Here is a 19,333-nt window from a genome sequence, read left to right on the forward strand (position 1 = left end):
TATATATATATATATATATATATATGATTAAAGCAGTAAAGGGTGTTTCAAATCTCAACATATTCGCATTCTGGAAAGATTCCTTTTCATTTGCCTCTATGACTACTAGCTGGACCATCACTGGATGAAGGGGAAAATTATTTCAGAAGAAGATTATTTTCTTCATTTAGAAGTGATCGACGTGAACGTGAGTCACTCAGTTTACACACCTAGCCATCCAAATTTGCTCTGCTTTGTAAATAACCTGCAAGAGAAGCCTACAGATTAATTAACACTTCTAAATCCGTGTATCATTCGATCGTTCATTTTTTTGATTTAATATTGAAAGTAGAAAAATGAGAAAACGAGAATTCAGCTTAAATTTTCGTTTTTCGTTCAGGGGTAGAAAAATGAATAAGCAACTTGAATATTCAATTTCTACACGTGGGCGGGAATTAAACACCCCTTTCTGCTGATTGGTCAGCCGAAGATCAAACCGTGCCGTCATCAGTTCTTCAGCAGTACCACGCAGCAGAATAATAGTCCTCTGCTGCTGCAGTTGTACTGATTAATAACCCATTTATTGCAACTACATTTAATCTTTTTTCATCAAACAGGCTAATGAATAGCTCGACACAGCTCATACCGGGGCAGAGTCTAGACAGGGCTTTCTTCTGTGTAGGCATAAATTCTATTCTTTGCATCAGCTGGGCATGGCAGGGTATGATATGATAGCTGTCATAGCCTACCCTGCTCACCCAGTAAGTCTGTTTGTTTAATTAATTCATGAATTCATTCGTTTCAAAATAAATATTTTAAACACTAAGACAAAAAGGAAGGAATAATAAATTGGCTTGGGTATATATAGGCCTATAATGTTCACGCAAGAACTGTCATTTTGACTGACAACCGGAGAACAACAGATATTAAATAGCCTACTGTTAGAGTTTTATAATGTAGTCTTGTGTTTTATTAAAATTGATTATAATTGATATCTCAAAAGTATATTCACTTGTGCACGGCTTGAGCTGCTGCGCACTTGCACTGCAACGCAAGATTTTCATAAAATATAATAGCTTGCCATTTCGGTTTGTTTCTCACCAAACCCTCAGTATACCTTCAGAATGCTTGGAATATACGCCACAAGATGCATAGGATTATTTTACGACAGATATGCATCCGCTTAAAAACAACAAACAAAACCTAAAACCATTCTCTGCCATTTAATTGGCAAATGCTTGATTTTGCTAAATGCTAAATTTTGTGTTATTAAATAATAAGCCTTTAGAACAACATTAAGGTGAGTAGTCACTCTAGTTCACACAGTTCCAATAAATTGCGATGGGTTAAATAAACTCAATAAGCAGACAGACGCGACTACAGTCAAGCGCAGAAGTGCACAGGAAATAAGCAGCTGTCATATTTAAAGCAGTTTAAATTAATATTGAGTACTGATTGATGTTTACTTGGATTTTTTTCCCCATCGAGGGGGAATAACTTAATGCTCTGTCATTTATAGTCGTATGGTAAAATGTATATTTTTATTTGTGTAACGTTACGTTCAAAATAACTACAAAATGCCTTTGAAAAATAAAGAGAACAACAGAATGCGCTGCTTTAGCGCGTCTCGGTCTCCTTGAGTATCTTTCTGGCGCATGCCACAAACATGAACCACAGGGAATACTCATCTTTTAAAAGGCTTCATTTAGATGATTTGACGTTAAATGCATCATATAAGTCACTTTGGAATAAATCACAGTAGGCCTAAGTTTCATGATAAAAAAAGCGACTTTACAGTCTGGAAATACTTTAGGCTATAGCAAATTATTTCGCGGAACCCCTATCACTTTAAGAACCGCTGGTCTACACAGAAGAAAGCCCTCTACCCCTGTACGAGTTGTGTCGAGCTATTCATTAGTCTGTTTGATGAGAAAAATATGAAATGTAGTTGCAATAAAATGGGTAATTGATCCATACAACTGCAGCAGCGGAGGACTATTATTCTGCTGCGTGGTACTGCGGAAGAACTGATGACGGCACGGTATGATCTTATGCTGACCAATCAGCAGAAAGGGGCGTTTAATTCCCGCCCACGTGTAGAAATCAAATATTCAAGCCGTTTATATAATATTCTACCCCTGAGCGAAAAAATAAAATTTAAGCTGAATTCTCTTTTTTCAATTTTTGGAAAAAAAACCCTGAAAAAACGAAAATACTTTCAATATTAAATCAAAAAATGAATGATCAAATGATACACGGATTCTTCTAGGTAGGCTACTAGAACAATGTTCAGTTGTCTCTGTCTTGGCCTACAGAAAGATCTCAAGGACAAGAAGATGACATAGATAAGAGAAGAGCTTTCTCAGATGGAGAAATTGAGACCAACAAAGGTAAGACTTTTTTTTGAGTCTACTTAAGTGAAATGGACAGTTTTCAACCAACGCATTTTTTTTTTCATTTAGGGTAATAAAGGGGTCTGTCTACTTTTGATATGTGCAATAAATGCTGTTTTCAGTACTGATGTTTAATAAGGCTTATGCATTAGCAGGTCTGTGAACCTGTTTATTCAAAAGTAAAGCTCTTGTGGTCAATATATAGTAAATAAAAAGAGTCTATAAATACTGAGGTGAAGGAAAAGCATGTCTCTGAGAATGTTCTTGTGGATTTCTACCAAAGTGAATCAACTTATGAAGCCAGCAGATGTGTTATTATTGGCATGTGTTATTAAGTTTGCAACCGTTATTTAACCAGGCAAAAGTCTCTGATTAAAATCTCTTTTACAAGAGTCCCCTGGTCAAGAAGGCATCCAAAAACACAGAAACGCGGACCTGCGATGCAAAGTACACAGTGTCGGATGAATTGTGTCATTATGTGTCACACAAGTGTCATCTAAAAGTACCTGCCGTTCAAATAAATTCTGGACTAACTGCAATGAAGAGCCGAGAAATGAAGGAACTCCCACTGAAGACAAGTCATTTAGTCGTTGAACACTAACAGTTCACATCGTTTGAACATAAGTAGGAAGCGTCTTCCGATTCCGATCTGCCTTTCACTTCTTTTCACCGATTCGATTCGTTCGGACAGTTCATTTCAATAAATCAGTTAAAACGCACTGTTTTCGCTGATTTCCTTTTGCAGTAAAACGGGATATGTTTATATAATGCTCAGTGTCATCTAAAAGTACCTGCCGTTCAAATCAATTCTGGACTAACTGCAATGAAGAGCCGAGAAATGAAGGAACTCCCACTGAAGACAAGTCATTTAGTCGTTTAACACTAACAGTTCACATCGTTTGAACATAAGTAGGAAGCGTCTTCCGATTCCGATCTGCCTTTCACTCCTTTTCACCGATTCGATTCGTTCGGACAGTTCATTTCAATAAATCAGTTAAAACGCACTGTTTTCGCTGATTTCCTTTTGCAGTAAAACGGGATATGTTTATATAATGCTATTTATTACTATATTTTCGGTTATGTTTCATAAATTATGCTGCTTGATTCTCTCTGACAGTCAAATGATTCACAAACAGTTTGCGACTCGGTTCGAATGAACAGCCGTTTTAAAAGAATCATTGATTCGCGAATCGGACGTCTGCAGCGCGCGCACATGTTGTGCGCACATTCTAGTTAATACAGTGATCTTGCGCGTCAATGGGAAAGACTGCCGTGAGATCACGACCTAAATATCACTTTAATTGACAAACTTTACGCAAAGAGATTCGAACATGAACGGAGTTACTCTCTCTAATGTCAAAAAAAGAGGAACGAAGGCAAACTCACGTAAACACCGGAGTAAGTTCAACCACTGCGTTTAAAGTGATTCTGTATAGTATAAATTAAAAAATAATATTTAAATATTTGTTAATTATTAAATATTTTTCTATAAAGTCTAGAACGTTATGTTTTGTTAGTTAGACTGTTAGATGCTGTTGAACTTGTTGAATAGCTGCTGTCACAATATTGTATTAGGGATGTATTGGTTTTTTACAGTTAACTGTCTGGCATATGGTAAGCTATTTAAATGACAAAGCAGGTTCAGCAAGAGTCTTTGTGGTTTCTGGTAAGGAACTCTTGAAAACATAACCATGTGGGAAAGAATAAATTACATTTGTTGTAATCACAATTTACATTTCAGCTGTCAAAACTAACCTCTTTGGCTAAGGAAGTGAATATCCAAACATGAGTTAGTGATCAAGGCATTTCTGAGCTTTCTTGAGCAATTCTCAGTGGTTGCAGTTGATTAATTGTACTGTTTTGTGCATTTTATTGCTCAGGTGTCTTTCTTCCAGGTGAAGATCAACCAGACATGGGAGCCATGAAGAGGTTCAGTACCTTATTTTCGTCTTTCCGGGGAAAAATCAGCAAAGACAGTGAGAAACGTTATTTAAGTATTGATTTATCATTTTTACAAACATATCTAGCTACTTCAGCTATACTTAAAAATTCAGCTGCATCATACACTGTGCATGTTTGTATGTTTTAAGTAACAAAAAGCATCTCTGATGAATGCACAAGAAAACTCGACTATGTAAAACATTGTTAACTTTTGCTGTGGCCATGGGCTATATATTGCATATAAAAGTAGTTAACCTTGTCAAAACATTTCAGCATGACTCATTCTCTGGTCTCATAGCTTAAGTAGGGCAAAATGCCTAAAATAATTAGTCTTTCAAACTGAGGTTTTGACGGTGTGCTCAAATATTCCAATTCAAGATATTTAGAACGATTTGCTTGTTATATGTTGTTCATTTAAAATTCATTTATGAAGTCACAAGGAGGTTCACAAAGGCAGTCAAAGCACGCAATTTGCATCTGTTCTTTAGTGCACTTCTGGTCTTTTCAGTTACAAGCAACAGTTATTGTTCTGTCCTTTAGAGAAAGGCACATTGAGGGTTTCCATGGTGAGGCAAGTCAAGCTAGAACAAGACTTTGTGACTTAGTGGACTCCTATGGTATTCCTGTCGGCTTTGTTTGCTCTGTGTTGGGGGAGGCTGCCAAAAAGCAGGCTCAAAAGGAAATGTTAAGGAAATTCACAGAAGTGCTCCGTCTTTCCCATTTCGAATTTGTTTGTACTTGTTCGTGGTTCAGCATTCCCCGTTTGATCAGCATCTCAAGTGCTTTTCCTAAAAAGCAACATTTTTAGATTGTTTAGAAATCAAACATTTATAAACAGTTGGTTTGGTAGTCTATCCATGAAATGACACGTCTCAGTTTGGTTCCGGAGAATTTGTGTCGATTTGTTTTTAAAAAGAGGTAAACATCACGGAATTTAACGTGTGTGTGTGTGTGTGTTTTTGTAGGAACTGGTAATGAACCAGATGTACCTGCTAGCACAGAGCTTTCCCCTGTAGAAGAAAAGGCAAAGGAGCAGCGATACACAAGCGGGCAGTTTTTCTTCGAATATCTGGTCGTGGTTCGACCTAAGAAGACTAAAGATGGGATATATGAGCCACAGATCATCTATCAGTTCCCTAAGGTGACGCAGACAAACCGTGCGCTCTGCATGCAGGCACATGTAGCATTCAGAAAATATTTAGTACTTTTGTAGCACTGTGGCATTATTTCCATTCAATAAAAATTCAATACATTTTTTAATGTTTGCATTACATTTATTGAATTAGTAAAGGCTTAAATCAAAAGTGACATACACATGAGGAATGTTACAGTTTTCTACATCACAATTCACATTATTATGGCTTCATTAAAAGTGCTATTGTGTCTTCAGTTGTTTCTTTAAGATTGTGTTTCAAGAAGTTTGGAGTGAAATTTGGGCGTTTGGAGTCACTTCCCCAGAACTTTTCATTAGACCAATCTTTTTTATTACATAAATCTTTCAAAAGGAAAGATGAGAGTCTACATTTTTATATGACTTAACTTATGGATTAATTAATCTATCAATATTTTTTTATTAATTATATGTATTATTTTATTATTTAATATAGGCCTAGTTCTTTGAAGGTGAATAAAGACCAATTATAGTGAATAACTGTAGTGTAACACTCAGTACAATATAAGCAGATGTTGACTTAAGTTAAATGGATTTTGAGATTTTAATATCAGAAAAAGACCATATTTTTATTTGGTTAATTGCATCATACATTATATCACTTATCACTACATTGTAGAAATCCTAAATGTATTATTTATTTATATGTACATGCATATTATATATATGTACTGTATATATTACAGTATTTTTTCTACTTTTTACTTAAATGACAAGATCAAGGAAATGTGTGAAAAATAAAAAGTTACTATAGCTCATTCGTTGTCATTCTGATATGATTGAGATCTATATGAATGAAAAAGACAATTTGCATTTTCTGTCCCTGATGCTTATTAATGTTGTCTTGTTCTCCATTTGTCTTTTTCTCTGTCTGTTGAGTACAGAAGGATGGAATGGTGCGATTTCAGAAGGAAGAGGAAGAGAAGACGTTAAAGGCGCTCACACTCTTTTGCTTTCCAGAGGGTGTAAATTGGGCGCCCTTAACAGAATATCCCAGGTACTGTCACCACACGCATCGTTTCTCCCAGCATGCCGTGTGGAGGCAGAAACTGTATGTTTCATTGTCTCTCTTTTTCTCTATTTCACAGTGAAACATTCTCTTTCGTGCTTACAGATGTTGATGGAACGAGAAAGAATGGATACTGTAGGAGGCTACTGGTAAATGTTGACTGGTCTCATTAGTGATACTTCCTGTTATTTATGTCTATACTCATACTACAACTAACAAATCCTTTACCCAAGGTGTTAAACTGACATAACAACCCACTAACAAAAATACTAGCAACATAGCAACAGGGTAAGCACCACTTTTTTTTCTAAAGCTTCTCTTGTTGTTGCTCTTTTCTTAATTAGCCTGATGGGAAGGGTGCTCGTCTGCCTGAAGCCTACTGTATCATCAGTAATTTAGCCTGTTTTGGACTCTTTTCCCAGGTAAACATCATAATTTACTGCACGGTCATCTGTAACGGCCTTACATTGTGCTTTATTGTTTTGATCTGTATTTGAGAGATTTGCCTTTTGTGTTTCTTGACTTTGAGTTCATTGGCTTTGATAATCTAAAGTAATTTACTAGTCTGAAATGGCTTGTGTAATGTGTGATCTCTCAGTCTGTTTACTGTCTGAACTTAGTGCTACAGTTACTGGAGTATGTTTTGTTTGTTTGAGCTGAACTTTGTTCAGGTACTTTTTTAGGTGAATGCTCTCTCATGACTGGAAATTAGTTTGTTTGTTCAGGACAAACATCAAAGGCTAATGTGATATGACTAAAGCTAATGTGATCTTAAAGAAATGGACAGATTCAAAATGTGGGTGTTTGCAAAGTTGTTGACTCTCATACTTCAATAATATATAGTGTTGTGTGTTCATAGCTTTCCCAAATAGATTGCACATAAACTACCGTTCAAAGATTTGGGGTGCTCACCAAGGCTGCATTAATTTGATCCAAAATAAAGTAAAAATACAGTAATATTGGTAAATAATATTACAATTTATAACAGCGGGTTTCTATTTTCATGTATTTTAAAATGTAATTTAATCCTGTGATGCAGTAGTCATTACTCCAGTCTTCAGTGTCACATAATCATTACGAAATCATTATAATATGCTGATTTGCTGCTCATGAAACAGTTCCTATTATTGTCAATGTTGAAAACAGTTATGCTGCTTAATAGTTTTGTGAAATAGAAATCTTTTGTAACATTATTTATAACTCTTTATTGTCACTTTTGATCAATTTAATGCATCACTGCAGACTAAAAGTATTGATTAAAAAAAAAAAACGTACTGACCAAACTTTTGAACGGTACTGTATATTGAAAACTGATTTTTCGTCTTTTTTTAAAATTCTGCCTGTTTCCTGCATTGTTCAATTTGTCTGCTTGCTGTTTTAGATCTTTGATGAGGTGGAACAGCGCAGAAAATTCTCCATGGCGATGATTTATCCATTTATGCAGAGCCTGAGGGAGTCTGCGTTTCCTGCTCCTGGACACACTGTTAATATCAAAAGTTTTATTCCAGAAAGAGGCACTGAGGTAAGAACTAGTGATAAAACTATTCATTTTTTTAAATCTTGAGGGCTGTCTGAGTGGCTGGTCAGTATAAAGGATGTGTCTTCCCCTTTATTTTTTTATTCTAATAAAAAAAAAAAAGAAAAAAAAAAAAAGGAAATGCCATCTGCCTGAGACTAGGGGTTAGAAGCACTCCAAATTGTACATCTCACACTATTAGTCCTGACATCGTTCTCTGAACAATGACTTACATAACAATTGTGGTTCTCGTAATGGCATACGAATGCAGTGTTGCTCAAGACAGCAGCTGCTACACTTTCCATTTCCACTGTATTTGCTGCAGTTGAGTCAACACCAAAAACCAAAAAACTGGTGTTAGTCTGTCATTTTCTATTAAACACAAAGAAGAGGAAATTAAACGAGAGTGTGAAATCGTGGAAGAGAATAAAAGCTGGTTTTACATGTATTTTCCCCAGTAATTTTAAACCAGAGAGTCAATTACAATACATTAAAGGAGGTGTAAAGTAATACGTCTCTAATTCCAAACAAGCGGACAGGCAGGCAGAGACACGCTATTCACAAACACACACCTCCTCAGCTCTGGCTAAACAGCAGGAAATTGAAGTGAGTGAAGTAATAGCTCAGGGGAAAGGGCAGAGATGAGCTGTTTCATGCAGGTATGTCCTCATGCTTTGTACCAACTTGACTGAGTTCTGCTTGAAATTCTCCTTCAGCACATTTTCTATGTAACATTCCAACATATCTCACATTATTATAAAAACCATAATTCTGCGATTAGTTTGACCTCATCAGTGATTTTATTTGTAATTTAATCTATCTATCTATTTATCTATCTATCTATCTATCTATCTATCTATCTATCTATCTATCTATCTATCTATCTGTCTATCTGTCTGTCTGTCTGTCTGTCTGTCTGTCTGTCTGTCTGTCTGTCTGTCTGTCTGTCTATCTCTATAATTGATGGTACTCAATTTAAAGTTGCGAGTTAGCAACAAATTACTAAAGAAAAAATACTTAATACTTAATAATTTATCAGAACTGACTATATGGCTATATACGTAACTAAATGACAAAAAGAGGATTACAATTAGGCTGAAAACATCAAACATGAACACTAAATACAATTAATAAAACTAAAAAACAAACCAATTTATATTACTGTATGGAAAATATAGGGACTAAAACATTATCAATGATTCAAATGAGAGACAAATTTCCTCCCTGATGACAAATAAGTGATCTATCTCTCATTGCTTCTAGCTAGTTATCCCCCAACAGTTTTTTTAATAAAATATCTACTGTACCTATAATAAAGCATCTGTGTATCTCTCTGTAGATCATCAGTTTGACTCGTCCAACAGACTCCTGGCTGGAGCACGTAGATTTCCGCACATTGTTCAAATGCCTGTCAGATGAGGAGGTGCTCCAGGTGTTTGCTGCTACTGTACTAGAGCGGAGGATCATCTTCATCGCTGACGAGCTTGGGTGCCCAAACACACATACACAAGTGTTAGGTTTTGCTTTGATTTATATGTTTATGTATAACCCATATTGATCAAACCCATGCTATCTCTGCAGGACGTTGTCTCAGGTGATCCACGCAGTGGCTGTTCTCCTGTATCCATTCATCTGGCAGCACACGCTCATTTCCATCGTTCCCGAGATCCTAATCGATGTCGTCATGGCACCCACACCATACCTGCTGGGTGTTCAGAAAAGTCTCGCAGATCAGGCCACTGACCAGACCGAGGTGAGTGACCAGACTCGTGACACGGTTTAAATATCGCAAGCAATTTACATTTCAAACGCTACAAGCTGACATCTAAATTCATCTACTCACCCAGCTGCTTGTTGTTGACTTGTCAGAAGGCAGGAAGGAGACATTTATCAAGTGTGTAAGTTCACGTTTACATCAAAGAGAGCATCTTTTCATTTGTTGCCTTGAAAAGTGACTGATGGATATAGTGTGGGTGACTATGGTTGAAATGTTTCTCCAAACAGATGGGAGATGAGGACACAATATTACCTCACAAACTCAAAGATGAAATCAAACAGGCCCTCAGTGCCAAGAATGAGAAATCAAGTAAGCAGCATTTTTACTCCATATTTAGAGGAGTTTGTTTTTTATTTATTATTTTCTTTTTTATTATCAATTTTCTCATTGCTCATAAGTAGCGTTAAGCATTTTAACAAACCCGTAATAAGGCCCAGGTATACTTCATTTTCCAACTTAAATTCTGTTTCACGCACAGTTGACCGTCAGTGTGGAAGGATGCGTTCAGCACATGCACACTATCTAGTAGACCGTTCGTTTTAAGCACTCAGTCACTCGGACATGCAATGGAAAGACTGGGTCATTTTACTGACTTCATCTTTGAATCTCCTTGAGCCAAATGAATTCAGGTTTTGAACTCATTTGAGCAGTGTTATATTTTCAATAGCCAAATTCTCCAAACATGTCCACATACACAATCTTTGACCATATTTTGTATTAGGAAATCATTGTAAAGGAGCCAAATATAGATTACAAAAAATGTATGATTATTTTTTCCCCCAGTCTTTTGTTCATTTGTCATGTGACACACGCAACGAACGAATCATCATTGCGTGAATGATGTACTTAAATGCTGGCACATAACTTTATTCTATATTGTTGGTGCTACGGGCATAAATGATCAATTATTCGCAAATACAGTACAGTCTAAAGACTGTTGCCATATTTCGCTAGAAAACCCAGCACCTGATTCTAACAAAATAGCTAAATAATAAGCTACTTGGCACCAGCCACAGCAAATAAGCCTAAATTAACCAAAATACGCTACTGTGTTTTTGTAAATAAGATCAAAAACACAATCCACAACTGGTAATATCTACAAGAAATACTATGAAAAGCAAGCCCAAAAAACGTACGTATTCTAAGCAGACATGGTAACACTGCATGCGCTGCGTTACGACCGTAAACAAGACGCAGCGCCTCTCTCAATTTTAGAAGTTTCCAGACATATAATGCGTCTTTAATCGCTAATATTACTTGCGTTAAATACGTTTTAAACAGTTTTCGTTAATGTTTCATGTTCACAACCGCAAGACGCTGTGAAGTTGCTATGTAAATAATCACAATCGCACCCTAGAAACAGCATATAATTCTCTCAAAACAATAGCATAAATGTAAAAATCTAGTTTATTCATACTTTCACGTACACAATTATTTTGACCAAGTATTTAAAACTAATAACCTATATTTATATAATTTATCATCACTTCAGGTCTGGAGGAGTTGAACCGGGTGGTCCCAGAAGCTTTCCTGCCGTTCTTTATCAAGACTGTCGGCCACTTCGCTAAGTACATCGTGCGGAAGGGCAAAGACCAGCGGGGCGAGTTCCAGCGAACAAATTTCTGTAAAGCAATAGAATCCAAGAGCACACGACGGTTTGTGAAGACATTTGTACAGACGCAGATGTTCGACCTCTTCATTCAGGAAATGGAACAGAGACCCGCCTCTCAGGACGGCACAGGTGAGACACTTTGACCTAACATTAAAATGTATATTTTTAAATATTTTTTCACATTGAATCTCTAAATTAATGTAGAAATGTATATATATATATATATATATATATATTTTTTTTTTTATGTCATCTTTGTACTGAGTACTATGAACGAAGGCAAGCATCACCAATACTGATGTCTGTTCAAATGTTTTTCTTTTTTGTTTAATTTAAGTGAACTTAAAATCTTCACATAAACCTATTATAATAAATGTCACATTTTGAGGTATCTTTAATAGTGTCATCTTAATGACTGGTACTTTGATTTACTTTTGCTTAAGAAGAGGATGCTACCGATATAAAAATGATCTTGAATAGTAATAAAACGTATAGTTAATATTTTCTCCCAATTTTCCAGGGCTCTTTGACAAAAAGATTACTGAATACCAGAAAAGGATGAGGGAGAAAGCCAAGAAAAACTAGTGGAAGCACTCACCAAAGTAGCTGGTTGTAAATCTTGTGTGAAATAAACCAAACATGTCCACATACACAATCTTTGACCATATTTTGTATTAGGAAATCATTGTAAAGGAGCCAAATATAGATTACAAAAAATGTATGATTATTTTTTCCCCCAGTCTTTTGTTCATTTGTCATGTGACACACGCAACGAACGAATCATCATTGCGTGAATGATGTACTTAAATGCTGGCACATAACTTTATTCTATATTGTTGGTGCTACGGGCATAAATGATCAATTATTCGCAAATACAGTACAGTCTAAAGACTGTTGCCATATTTCGCTAGAAAACCCAGCACCTGATTCTAACAAAATAGCTAAATAATAAGCTACTTGGCACCAGCCACAGCAAATAAGCCTAAATTAACCAAAATACGCTACTGTGTTTTTGTAAATAAGATCAAAAACGCAATCCACAACTGGTAATATTTACAAGAAATACTATGAAAAGCAAGCCCAAAAAACGTACGTATTCTAAGCAGACATGGTAACACTGCATGCGCTGCGTTACGACCGTAAACAAGACGCAGCGCCTCTCTCAATTTTAGAAGTTTCCAGACATATAATGTGTCTTTAATCGCTAATATTACTTGCGTTAAATACGTTTTAAACAGTTTTCTTTAATGTTTCATGTTCACAACCGCAAGACGCTGTGAAGTTGCTATGTAAATAATCACAATCGCACCCTAGAAACAGCATATAATTCTCTCAAAACAATAGCATAAATGTAAAAATCTAGTTTATTCATACTTTCACGTACACAATTATTTTGACCAAGTATTTAAAACTAATAACCTATATTTATATAATTTATCATCACTTCAGGTCTGGAGGAGTTGAACCGGGTGGTCCCAGAAGCTTTCCTGCCGTTCTTTATCAAGACTGTCGGCCACTTCGCTAAGTACATCGTGCGGAAGGGCAAAGACCAGCGGGGCGAGTTCCAGCGAACAAATTTCTGTAAAGCAATAGAATCCAAGAGCACACGACGGTTTGTGAAGACATTTGTACAGACGCAGATGTTCGACCTCTTCATTCAGGAAATGGAACAGAGACCCGCCTCTCAGGACGGCACAGGTGAGACACTTTGACCTAACATTAAAATGTATATTTTTAAATATTTTTTCACATTGAATCTCTAAATTAATGTAGAAATGTATATATATATATATATATATATTTTTTTTTTTATGTCATCTTTGTACTGAGTACTATGAACGAAGGCAAGCATCACCAATACTGATGTCTGTTCAAATGTTTTTCTTTTTTGTTTAATTTAAGTGAACTTAAAATCTTCACATAAACCTATTATAATAAATGTCACATTTTGAGGTATCTTTAATAGTGTCATCTTAATGACTGGTACTTTGATTTACTTTTGCTTAAGAAGAGGATGCTACCGATATAAAAATGATCTTGAATAGTAATAAAACGTATAGTTAATATTTTCTCCCAATTTTCCAGGGCTCTTTGACAAAAAGATTACTGAATACCAGAAAAGGATGAGGGAGAAAGCCAAGAAAAACTAGTGGAAGCACTCACCAAAGTAGCTGGTTGTAAATCTTGTGTGAAATAAATCAGTCAGTCAGTAGTAAATAATTTTAAGGAATGTAGATAGAATTAAATGTCAGATTATGTTTTATTTATGTTGTCATGTGTTAGTTGTCAGACTTTTACTGCTGTTTGTCATTTGTGTCGGGGTTTTGTTGGGTGTTGTGGGTAACTGTATTGTGATAAGCTGCTGTATTTAATGCATGAAAGGCTTGTTTGAGCTAGAAACGTTTTGACCAGAACAATGTCTGAGCCAGTGGAAACGTGCTGAATTGAAAAACATCCATTTTTCAATGAAAACAAAACGGCGAATGAAATTAAATTAAATAAAAAAAAAAACACATTTCATCTCCACATTTCACAAATAATTGTAAAAGCACTGAAATATGTCAAAACATTTAACATGTTTCTTCTAAAATTAAAAAGGAAAAACACTTAAAGTGGTGTGATACTTTGGCGATAAAACGTGTGTAAAAATATTTGTACATACATACCTAGACTCTCTCTCAATATTCTCAGAATAATGCATAAAGCTTAGAAGTTACAGGAGCTTCTCTTGAACGTGAAAAGTTTCCTCGGGAACACTCAAATCTGTGAAGTACTGTCTACTGAGTGCCGGCTGCAGTGCTGGATGTCAGACACATGGTGGCAGATTGTCTCTCACATGGCACCAGCCAGCAAAGGTGAACGCTCTCCATGCTGCACATGCTCTCTCTCTTCATAGTGAGGATAGTCGTAAAGATGGTTACTCTGAAGAACAGGCTGAACCCGCAAAGTGATTTTCTGGGGGTAGAAAAAAGAGGTTTGGTCAAACGGGTGGCAAACTTAAGCAAATTAGATTTTATGCACATACTAAAAATATTATTACACATCATACGATAAGTTATGACATACAAACTCATGAACCAGTGTAAGTAACAGTAACAGATCATACCTGGAAATCATGTATATACGTGAAGAAGAAGCAGATGAAGGAGGATGCCAGAGACCATTCAGCTGCCGCACTGACCTGGTGCGCCACACTCTAAAAAATGTTGGGTTAAATACAACCCAGTGCTGGGTAAAATAGGAACAAACCCAGCAATTGGGCTGTTTTGACCCAGCGGTTGGGTTAAATGTTTAACCCAACCTTCTGGGTAGTAACACAACCGCTGGGTCAAAACAACCCAATTGCTGGGTTTGTCCCTATTTTACCCAGCACTGGGTTGTATTTAACCCAGCATTGTTTAGAGCGTAGAAAACCCTCAAATTCAGTAGAGTTTACTTTTACATCTATACACATCCATTATCAATGCATCATCAATTTCCCCAAAATATTAAGCAGCAAAAACAGTTTTTAACATTAATGATAAAAAGATCCATTAATAACTATTCATTATTAATAACTGGGCACCAGATCAGCATATTAGAATGATGTCTGAAGGATCGTGTGACACTGAAGACTGGATTAATGATGCAGAAAATTCAGCTTTGCATCACAGGATTTACATTTTAAAATATATTAAAATAGAAAATAGTTATTTCAAATTGTAGGCTAATAATATTTCACAATATTACTGTTTTTTGTTATCTAATAAACGCAGTCATGGTGAGCATAAGAGACTTCTTTCAAAAACATTAAAAAATCGCAGTGTTTTCATCAGAATTCTTTTCCACAGACCCCTACATAACACGAAATGAAGTTCCTTAACGTAAGTTAGGGAGGAGCGAGCCCATCTAATCTTTCAATCAACAGCCAGAGTATATAAGCAGCTGCTTACCTCTCTCCAGTCGCAGCTGTTCCAGCATCCCTCCACCTCCCCAAAACTCCACCTTCATCTTAGGTACCTTGCCCTTCGTAATCATCCTATATCAAGTCCCTGGGGGTATATCAGAGCTCGAGTTGAAGCTGCTTCATCGAGCCCCTCATCAGGGGACAGCAAGCCAAATAAGTTTACACACAATTTCCTTAAAGATTATATGGGCAAACAAACTCGTTAACCTAATGTAACTTTCCTTCAAATCAAACTTTGCTATATTATATTAAACCAGTGTATTTCCATGAAAGTTACACTTTCATTATATTAATGTGACTTAATGTGATTTTTTTTCATACATTCACATACCTTCACAAATGCAGTTACACTACAGTATATATACACCAAAAAAAAAATTATAATAATTGGGGATTTACTGTTCCTCAGAGTGACTTCTCTTGAACGCTGCATATTTGGCCAACTATAGTAAGTTATTTGCACACAGATAATTTGCATATATGTCCAGCATGTATGCAGGTACTATGTTTGAAATAATAAAAGAGCCTGTATAGTAACTTCAGATCAAGTGTATCATCTGTCGTACTCTCTCTCTGGGCTGCCAGTGGAACTTATTAGCTACATCCATGCCAGGCAGGTCATCATACATTAGTACAGAGGATATGAAAACTGACAGATTCAGTCAAAGAAGCAGAACAGGTATAAGAGTACTGACACAGTTGGTTTATAAGAAATATAGAGAATCATTACAAACTGAGATGATTTTAAAGACTGCATATATATTGAGAAAAAGGATACATGTAATGATGCTAATGAGCGACCACATTCCCACAGCCATACGAGCCCAAAAAATATCCCTGCCACGGAAACGTGGCTGCATGCGATACGACATGCCAGTCTGGACCAGTACATACAACGTCCCAGCACCAAAGGTCAGCCCTGCTCCCAACAGGTGGATGGATATATCATATCTGTTTTCTGGAAGAATATAAAAAAACATTACACTGACAGTTTCAGAGAACTGACACTCAGATCAGAGAATGAAACTGTGGGTGTCACCTGGAAGTTGGCCACAAAGCACATCCCTACAGTGCTGACGATGCCCATCAGGAGGCCTGTGTAGTTCAGCAGCTGTAAGCCCGACTCAGAGGCTGAAATCAAAGCCTGAACTTGTTTATATCGCACATACATGGTGCCCAACCCTCCAAACATACATACAGGAGAGTAGGGGTGAATCAATCCTCAACATCTTCCCAAAATATCCACAGATTAAAAGAAATAAATACAAGTTGGGCTGCTATTCTTATTTGCATTTCTGCGGTGTCAAAAATCATGATTAGATAAACACAAAACCATTTTAAAACGGGTAAAATTCAACAATTTGCTTCAACAGTTTGTAAATTAGAATCTAAAAGGATATTGAAATATCTTTAGCACATCTTGAGAGCGTTTCATTTGGGAATATAATATTTATGGCACTCAGACAGTTATGCTCTAGGCAATTGTTTTGATAGAACGAAACAAGATACATCTCTACTCTCAACATTATTTATTCTTCAAACATTCCTATTTAAAAGAAAAAAGTATCAGCTGTATGCAAAGTGACCCTCATTTGAAAATGTGTTAGAATTTACATTTTACTTACGGGTCAACACTAAAATCCCCATATAGGGCCCTTAAAGAAAAGTTTGTTGAGAAACAAAATCTAAAAGGATATTACTTCTTGAGTTACAGCCATGCAAACCTTTGAACTGTCACCATTTGCGACGAAACACAGCGTCACACACAGTGACCTAGAGTGAGCGGCGGCCGGCTAGAGTGAGGACCGGACAGAGGGCTAGAGTGAGCGGCGGCCCGCTAGAGTGAGGATCCGACAGAGGGCTAGAGTGAGCGGCGGCCGGCTAGAGTGAGCAGAGGCCGGGGGCTAGAGGGAGCGGCGGCCCGCTAGAGTGAGGACCGGACAGAGGGCTAGAGTGAGCGGCGGCCGGCTAGAGTGAGCAGAGGCCGGGGGCTAGAGGGAGCGGCGGCAAAAAACAAAAATAGCTGGGGATCTCTGGTTGACCTGACATGCAATGACCCAAAAGTTAAAGGGGTCATATGATGCTGCTAAAAAGAACATTATTTGGTGTATTTGGTGTAATGAAATGTTTTTATGCGGTTTAAGGTTCAAAAACACATTATTTTCCACATACTGTACATTATTGTTTCTCCTCTATGCCCCGCCTTTCTGAAACACGTCTAGAGTGAGCAGAGGCCGGGGGCTAGAGTGAGCGGCGGCCGGCTAGAGTGAGGACCGGACAGAGGGCTAGAGTGAGCAGAGGCGGCGGGCTTGAGAACGGCATGGCCAGCGGATTCGACGAAGGAGCGTCTGGAGGGCTTGCGGCAACCACATGTGACGACCCCGGACTGGACTCCGCTTCGTCCACAGTGAAAGCCGATCCGGTGATCCACAGCGCAAAGTTGTTGTATTTCCTCACCAACCTACACGGATCAGCTCTAGGCATGACGAAGCGGATATCGTCCTCTTTTGGAAGGCCAAACAAAGTAGTTTCGCTTTCACAACGAAACACACAGCACCTTTACAACATGGCGACAGTAACACCAATACTACAGCGAGAATAAAAGTTATGCCTTCTTTCTTTGCATCAACATTTGGGCGGCGTTATGCAAATCTTCCCAGATAGTGACGTAGACATGTGGGGGCGTGTTAGAACGAGCCGTTTTAGGTAGGTGTGGCTGATACTTAAATTTTATAAAGAATATCTCTTTGGATTTGAAACTTGTCTTTGCAACTTTACAGATCTTCTTTATGCACCAAGAGCTTGTAACACTCCAAAGAGAAAGGAAAAATTGAAATCGCATCATATGACCCCTTTAAATGAATGTGAGAGAAGTCATGTAATACTGTAAAGTCATGCACTAAACAGCATTTGTTTTTGCATTTGTTGACTTTTCAAATGTATTTAAAAACTAAAATAAACAAGTGATTTTGAACTAAAACCCCTTGGCAGAATACAGAACTCAAAAGGACAAGATGCACAGCATTACCTGAGAAAGCTGAGATTGACAGCATGAAGCCAAACACACAGCGTTCAGGAACCTCAGTGCCTGTGTCACTACAAACAAAATAATACATTTTGCACAGTTTGACAGATGACAGAAATAAAACAAAGCAGTCAGCTGAAGCTGAAAGATACAGATGGTAGTTCACAGAATGTCTCTGATCTACATCCGTCAAACTCTTAAAAGTGATACTACACTAAAAAATGCATGATTTATTTTCATCTTATGCATTCCAAGTATTCATGCAACAAGGTTTCTCTTCATAAAATGTTTCAAAATGTTCTCAAAGCCTAAAATGATGCATGACTCTGCATGGACATCAAGTACAAATAAAACTGAAAAACGTACCTTATGGAATGAGTATGTCGGCATGGCCCAACACGACCGCTGTGGCATAAGAGATGAGGAACGTATCGGATGACCAGATAACTAGAGCCCCCGGAAGAGCACAGAGCCCTCTCTGAAACCACCACATACTGCCCTCACATTCAGATATTCACTCACAGAGATCACCAACATCAAGAACCATCAGTAACACAACATGAGCTTAGAGGTCAAATCAACCCAGTAGACAGAAAGTTACACATACTGTAGATATATACGCACACACACACACACACAGTTAAATACATTGAGGTGAGGATGCAGAAAACTGAACAAACACAAGAGAACAAACATAGAAAAGATAAAGATATTATATTTTGCACAAAGAATACGAAGGACCCCTTTTTTTTTTTTTTTTGGCATGGTGAAAATATTTTAAACACATTTAAATATAATGTATAATGTACTTTTTAACTATAAAACTATTTAATTTAATCTTCCTTTTTCTTTCCAGTTTCATGTATGTACAACTGACAAATATGCATCATATTACATTTTTTATTTACATCTAAATCTAAATATAAGCCTAATTATTGTTTAGTGTGATATTTTATTTATCACC

The 19,333-nt window shown here is 37.0% G+C and overlaps 1 protein-coding gene and 2 long non-coding RNA genes across 5 annotated transcripts in view; 2 read left to right on the plus strand and 1 right to left on the minus strand.

Moving 5' to 3' along the window:
* Nucleotides 1–12,023, plus strand: part of dennd2da (DENN/MADD domain containing 2Da) — a 19,873-nt gene extending 7,850 nt beyond the window's left edge. For 2 of the 3 annotated variants that reach the window (XM_016240521.1, XM_016240522.1), the window contains 14 exons: nt 110–187; nt 2,295–2,369; nt 4,253–4,348; nt 5,279–5,454; nt 6,369–6,481; nt 6,573–6,642; nt 6,838–6,915; nt 7,875–8,015; nt 9,349–9,497; nt 9,591–9,762; nt 9,857–9,907; nt 10,014–10,095; nt 11,279–11,527; nt 11,919–12,023. In XM_016240521.1, the coding sequence (XP_016096007.1) occupies nt 110–187; nt 2,295–2,369; nt 4,253–4,348; nt 5,279–5,454; nt 6,369–6,481; nt 6,573–6,642; nt 6,838–6,915; nt 7,875–8,015; nt 9,349–9,497; nt 9,591–9,762; nt 9,857–9,907; nt 10,014–10,095; nt 11,279–11,527; nt 11,919–11,983 (1,595 nt within the window). In that variant the 3' untranslated portion in view covers nt 11,984–12,023. Of the gene's footprint in view, nt 1–109; nt 188–2,294; nt 2,370–3,555; nt 3,771–4,252; nt 4,349–5,278; nt 5,455–6,368; nt 6,482–6,572; nt 6,643–6,837; nt 6,916–7,874; nt 8,016–9,348; nt 9,498–9,590; nt 9,763–9,856; nt 9,908–10,013; nt 10,096–11,278; nt 11,528–11,918 lie in introns of those variants that run through there. The other variant, XM_016240523.1, reaches the window with a different exon arrangement.
* An 803-nt stretch (nt 12,024–12,826) lies between these two features.
* LOC107557190 (uncharacterized) lies at nt 12,827–13,865 on the plus strand. The gene is made up of 2 exons (XR_001605369.1): nt 12,827–13,096; nt 13,484–13,865. It is a non-coding gene; the product is annotated as an uncharacterized lncRNA (long non-coding RNA).
* Nucleotides 13,866–16,032: 2,167 nt separating this feature from the next.
* Nucleotides 16,033–18,923, minus strand: LOC107557191 (uncharacterized). The gene is made up of 4 exons (XR_001605370.1): nt 18,736–18,923; nt 18,373–18,440; nt 16,384–16,475; nt 16,033–16,295 (listed from the first exon to the last, which is right to left on the minus strand). It is a non-coding gene; the product is annotated as an uncharacterized lncRNA (long non-coding RNA).
* Nucleotides 18,924–19,333: the final 410 nt, after the last annotated feature.

The sequence above is a fragment of the Sinocyclocheilus grahami genome, unplaced genomic scaffold (assembly GCF_001515645.1).
Source record: "Sinocyclocheilus grahami isolate Dianchi unplaced genomic scaffold, SAMN03320097.WGS_v1.1 scaffold592.1, whole genome shotgun sequence".
Classification (NCBI taxonomy): domain Eukaryota; kingdom Metazoa; phylum Chordata; class Actinopteri; order Cypriniformes; family Cyprinidae; genus Sinocyclocheilus; species Sinocyclocheilus grahami.